This window comes from Neofelis nebulosa, chromosome 2, assembly GCF_028018385.1.
Source record: "Neofelis nebulosa isolate mNeoNeb1 chromosome 2, mNeoNeb1.pri, whole genome shotgun sequence".
NCBI classification, from domain to species: Eukaryota; Metazoa; Chordata; class Mammalia; order Carnivora; family Felidae; genus Neofelis; species Neofelis nebulosa.
Genome location: NC_080783.1, coordinates 19,259,925 through 19,266,191, shown reverse-complemented (window position 1 = coordinate 19,266,191; position 6,267 = coordinate 19,259,925). Strand labels below are relative to the sequence as shown.

At 38.8% G+C, this 6,267-nt stretch overlaps 1 protein-coding gene across 6 annotated transcripts in view; it reads right to left on the bottom strand.

Moving 5' to 3' along the window:
- Positions 1–8: 8 nt before the first annotated feature.
- Positions 9–6,267, bottom strand: part of USP37 (ubiquitin specific peptidase 37) — a 98,924-nt gene continuing 92,665 nt past the window's right edge. For 5 of the 6 annotated variants that reach the window (XM_058704969.1, XM_058704965.1, XM_058704931.1 and 2 more), the window contains 4 exons: positions 5,893–5,962; positions 5,235–5,373; positions 2,609–4,722; positions 9–2,574 (listed from right to left, as the gene is read on the bottom strand). In XM_058704969.1, coding sequence (XP_058560952.1) covers positions 4,635–4,722; positions 5,235–5,373; positions 5,893–5,962 — 297 coding nt within the window. In that variant the 3' untranslated portion in view covers positions 9–2,574; positions 2,609–4,634. Of the gene's footprint in view, positions 2,575–2,604; positions 4,723–5,234; positions 5,374–5,892; positions 5,963–6,267 lie in introns of all 6 variants that reach the window. The other variant, XM_058704956.1, reaches the window with a different exon arrangement.

Here is a 6,267-nt window from a genome sequence, read left to right as displayed (position 1 = left end):
AACCAACAGAAGGTTAATAAAGGCTTTAATTTCACACACACAAAAAACTCTATGCATAATTTAAAAAGGAAACAAAAACAAGGAAAAACCGTAAAGGATACAGAGGAACAGTTCTGCTAAAACACAGATAAAGTGCTGCTCCATACAAAACAACATAAAGAAATCAGAATCAAGTCACTCTGAGCACAAAGAAAATCACCTCACAAATAATGTGGCCAAAGCTGCCAGCAAATCTGGTAGTGGCTCAATTAGGCAAAGTGTAGGACCTTTCCTTTTCTGTCTTCCTCTCTACAGCGTAAGTAAGCAACACTGACAACAGGCCAGAGGAGTTGGGATGCAAGGACAAAAACTCAAGAGAGGGCGGGAGACCTGGGGAGGGGATGTGTGTGTGGGCTCAGTCCCCGCAGCCCCTCTGCTTTTGAAATAGGCCAGTCAGTTGATTGCTCTTACTGTTTTGGCATTTGACCTACTGAACTTGGGTCCTGATCCAGACCCTCATTCCCCTCTATTGTTTTGCCAGTAAACATGCCTATACTTTGAATCTCTTAAGGTACTTCAAGAAAAGTTCAATGTTACTAAAATCAACTGCTTTTATTCATACTGGCACACTGTTTTAATTAAAAACTTCAAAACCTCAGACATATAGCACACATGGAAAGAAAAATTTACTGTGTATAAATATGATACAACGGAAAAGACTGCCTGAAGTCTAGTAATCAAAGCATGCCGTAAAGGAGTCAAGGATTGTGGTGACACACAGCAAAAGAATTGTCACAAAACTCTCAAGGCCTAACAAACTCTAGTTTCCAATCATATATATGTTTTTCAGATGTTAATAAGACATACCAATAGAGACAGAATTTTGCAGTGATACATGAGGAAAATGTTAGATGGCAGAAATCTGTTCAGGTTTGGTACACACTTAACGAGAGCATTACTCAGTGTTAAAGCAAGACGGAGAGGAGGAAAAGGACACACCTGTTTTGGGGGGAAACTTATGTGACTTGCATCTGGTACTGGGTTTTGATTTTTCCAAAAATCTCATATATATACAAGATTCAAATATACTTGGGAGATGTAGCTGTTTCTCTGATTTAAAACAAAAGACCTCCTGAGAGAGGTCAGTTAAATCAGAGAGAAAAAAGATAAAGTGTGGATGACTGAGAGCGTCCACTGCAGTCACTTCAGAGGACAAAGAAAGAGGGAGAAGAGTCATATTTATTCGTTTTAATATAAACTCTTTTCAGATCACAAACTCTTTTCAGATCACAAAAAAACAAACTACTTTTCTCCTGTAGGTTTCCAATCCCCACTCCCATGCTCTCTCTACACTCCTAACACTCAACTACAGTGACATGGCCAAGAGATCTTCACTTTAGGTGTTTCCAAATTATTTTCATTATACAACCATATCTGTAGCTGTACATGCGTCAAGCTATGTTTACATAGTTACATAATGGTAACTGCAATATGGAGGAATAAGTAAACTCACAAATTCACCTGCTGAGGTTTTAATTCTTAAAGTTTCTCTTTTGGAAGAATTCTACACTTGAACAAGGAGAGAAGTAAAGAAATGTATAGTCTAGTATTTGCCTCCCAGAGTTAATCAGCTGATTTGTAAGTATCACTGTATACTTTATAAAAAATGTAAACACATTTACATTTGTTACATCTGTTACTGAGCCATTAAATTAGGCCTGAAATTAACAGATCACCTCGAGTAAACATAGCTTTTGGAATCAAAATATAAATAGAAGAACAATTCATGGACTTGCCTCCTACTCTATCCTGCTGAGACAAAACTTAGATTTGAGTGTGCACACACATATAAATACCCCCACAAAACAGAGGCTGTCTCCTCATAGGCCTAAATTACAGTCATGGCTACTAAAGGGACAGCAGCCATCTGGCCACATGCAACTTCCAATTCTCCATAATATTAGGTGGTAACAGTCAGTAAGTCTGGATTTTAGGTTAGTTTTCCATTCAAAAAAATTTCAATTAAGATCAGTTGTCTGCAGAACTAAGTGCTGTCGAGTTCTAATTCAATGTCGTTTAAAGTAGTGTAACCCTATTTGGTAATTTTCAACAGAAAGGTTACTATGTAGGCTGCCTGGGACTGAAGCACTCTGTCCCTATCTAACTTGTCCCTTCCGGCCCCAACACCCCAATGCCCCATCCCCCTGATTGTGAGCAAACTGATCAGACTGTGCAAAAAATATATATATATATATATATAATATATTATTATAATTTTTAAATATATACAGCCAGTTCAAAAAACCAATAAACCCTTTCAACGTGGTCCAGCTGAAATCTCCATCTGTAGTCATGAACCCTTCACTGAACCTGAATGAGAACACGTAGTGAAAGGGGGGATGGATAAGGAGCGCAGGGGGAGGGGAAGGCCGAACAGGCCATAACAATGCACAGCTACCAAAGAAAATTCAAGTCCAAAACTTGCAAGTGTACAAGCGGTGAGAGAAGTCATCTACCTCAGTAACCTATTTCCAACTAACAAGTTCAGCCCAAGAAATGAAGATCAAATCAAATCAGGTTTCTGAGCCACGTGTACTTCTAAACCACACACACACACACACACACACACACACACACACACACACACACACACAACCAAAACAAGTCAAATGAGGGCACTTCATGGGCAATCAGGCTTATGGCATTTCTATTTTTTTTATGCCCTAATGCATCCATCCCCCATTTCAAATCATTTCCAACCATTTTTAACAGTACCTCTCAAAGCTCTCAAATACAAACACATGGAAGAGAAGTCCTAAATAGCTACAGAATTTGATCACCACTTCACTCATTTTTGAGAAAACCAGTTATTTCCCAGCAAAAGCTATAATTTTTAAAACAAACATTTTCCTCTGCTCTATATTACTCTTGCACAACTTACTGGCATACCATTTTGGAACGTTCACTATGGTAATGCATAGGTAAATGGCAGGAGGCAAAGCTTTCATTGGTAGTTAACCAAAAGTGCTGGGGCCGTTTACAATTTGGAAACTGAACATTTTAGAAACAGGTTACTATGTCAGAACACGTCCAAGCATGGGGCTGCAGCTCTCATAAGGCCATCTTCCAGAAAAGATGTTGCACCTTCTGTGATGGCGGACTTTAACATGTTTACTTCCCTTGAAAAACTGATGTTTTGTCCCTACCTGAGAGCTAAGAGTTACCTCCTTGTTTATAATAAAAGAAAAACATGAAAGAAAATACTGAAAGTTTCATTTTGCTATACTTAACTGTGTGAACCTAATGATTCTTGGGCTTACCAAAATTATTCTGTGGACAGAATTCTCCTCTGAAACTCATTCTTCACATGGTTTCACAAGCTGCTTACTAACCAAGCTGGTTGTGGCAGCCGAGCGACTAATGCAGCACTTAATACTGCACTCCCATTCAGCCTCAACTCAAAGCACCAAAAAAGATAAATCTATTACACACCTTTGTTATTTGTTAGCTCTTGGGATCACCTAAACCAATCTCATTCTAACTCTCACCTGGTTTTAAGGGCAAAGCCAGGCAGCAAATGATTTAAATGTTCTTTACCCAATAGCTCATGTACTTAATTTCCCATTTGCAGCAGGGCTTCTAGGGGTCCAGAGTTTTTAGATTTAACGCAAGAATCCTCATCTTGACCTATGTATGAGGGACAGATGCTAGCATTCTTTCTTATCCCTAAGTATCCTTGCTGGCGAATTCCAACCTCCTAAAGGTTTGGTTGCAATCTTTTAGGGTAACGTTTGCTCCATGGAAGAACGACACGGAAGAAAAAGAAAAGATTCTATCTTCACTACAATAATATAGATGATATACAAAGAATATACTTTGAGAAGGAAATTTCTTTAAAGAAAATGCAAAGTGTAGAATGAATACCACATGGGGGACCACAACACATTCCAAAGCACCAACAATCCATTTCTTGGGACTGCATGTAAACAGCAAAAGCATTACAAATCCATGAAATAATTTTTTTAAAAAAGCTCCTCATGTCAGGTGGCAGAAATGCCTCTCCTTCCCAAGGAGGACACACTGTCATTAGTGTAACACGGAGAGCTGGCTTTCCAGTGAACTTTACTAATAAGAAACAAACATGAAAGAGTGTAGACTCGAGTGAAACTACTCAAGGAACATAAAAGCTAAATGCCAACTGATATGTATATCTTTACACATTTCTCAGGTGAATGGACTCTTTGACGCCTTCATTTCTTCTCAGACTGCTGTGCTATTAACTTTGAGCAGGCATACTCTGGTGACTCATCCTAACTCTTTAAGGCTCCATTCACTCCACATATATGTGTGTGTGGATGTGTATGTACATATGTATATATTTACAACACGTATCCCTAAGACAAAAGGAAGCGCCACTACTGTAGGAGAAAAAGAGGATAATCAGCTACAGATGTGAGACCAAAGTTTCCATAAAACAATTAGCAATGGAGCGTTCCACATAATTGCAATTTTCATCTTTTGGTTTGGCCCTGAGCTGTTTGTTGCTCCCGCATCAAGTAGAATTCCGAATTCTCCTCGGGCAGAGGAAAGGTGAGGCGGGCGGCAGTAAGAGGGAATAATACTCAGTGCGCACTGCCAACCCACGAGTTTGTTCCTCACAAGGCCTGACGAGCGGTCTTCCCCACTTCCATGCTAACTGCCTGAGAGTTCTTTTCCGTTTCCAGCAGCTCATCGAAGATCTCCCTTAAAATAAAACAAACAAGAAATAAAACAGGACATTTAGTAAGTAAAGCCAAAGGATAGAAGACAGATACCGACAGAGCCTGCACAATCCCATTTGGTGCCTAAATTTTATTGAACAAGCAGCTCATTCATTTGATCACTATCTTAACCCCATGTGCCAATTTTTGAGAAAGCTGGGTGGCGGTGGGGGGCGGCAATGGCATTAGCTAGCCTTGACAACAAAGCCATGTGATTCCCATCTGTAATTCAGATCTTCCAGCTGATATAACTGGAAGACAGACCAAGGTTTACGATAGGACAACTTTATCATATAGAAGTCTTAAGTTCCATACTTAGATGCTACTGTGAGATAATTAACATGAAGTTAAGATATCAAGATATAAGCCCTAAGCAAAGACAACAAAAATCAAAAACTGTCAACCAACAAGTGATGGGAATACTTTGTCCTTACAGGGGGAAAAAATAGTTTCAGAGATTTGTAGCCCACAGCTCCAGACCTGGCAGTTTCTTACTTGTGCATATAAAAGAAGATGTAACCACTCCGGTCCCGATCACTCTGCACGGAAGCCTCTTGGATTTTAGATACCTCGAGATCATTGTAAGTAAACCATGCCTGCTTCTTAATGTCGTACACATCACTAATGTAATGACCTAAAATAAATAAAATCTTAAAATGGTTTGTTTTTTTTTAAGCCCAACGCGGGGCTTGAACTCACAACCTTGAGATCAAGGTCAAGAGTCAGACACTTAACTGACCGAGCCACCCATGTGCCCCTTAAAATTGTGGTTTTTAGAACACACTGCATTTTTCTCAGGTACAGGAAGCTTTGGAGAGAGAGAAACAGCCTTCCCATCGACCCTACCCCCAGCAATGTTTCTAAAAACCATTCCAAAAACATGTACAGAAACTCAAGGGAGTAATATAGTACAGCAGGACAACTTTTTGGATATAGATATATGTATGTATATGGAAATTTGGGCCATTTATAGAGAAATTAAAAAGTTGCACCTTTAACACAATTCATATTTAGTGTGATCAAAGAAAAGATTTAAAACCTTTTCTTGATGCATTCAACCTACAGCTCATGATACTGGGCACAGAGCCAACTAATAGGGAGTAAATGCTGGCAACTTCATTTATAAAAAACTGAAATCACAATGTTCATTTACCTGAAGATGAGGTGCTACCAATGTGGCTGACAACACTAATGAGCCGGTAAGAATGAGGAAGATTCCCTGTCTGGAAAACAGAAGTGGGCGTGATTTTTAACTCTTCATTTGAATAAAAGTGAAACACTAAATTTAAATGTACTATCAAAGCCGACATGACAGTTTCAGTGTGTGTAGTCAAACTCAATAAAAAAAATCCAGTGGTTGCTATTGTTCACATCTTTTGACCCAAGAATTCTACTCCCAGCTAAAATTTATTCTAGGAAAATAATTCAAAAGGAAATAAGAATATGTGTGTAAAATTATTTACTGTAGCATCACCTATAATAATGAAAAGTTGGAATTAACGAAAGACTCAAAACTAGTTAAATGATC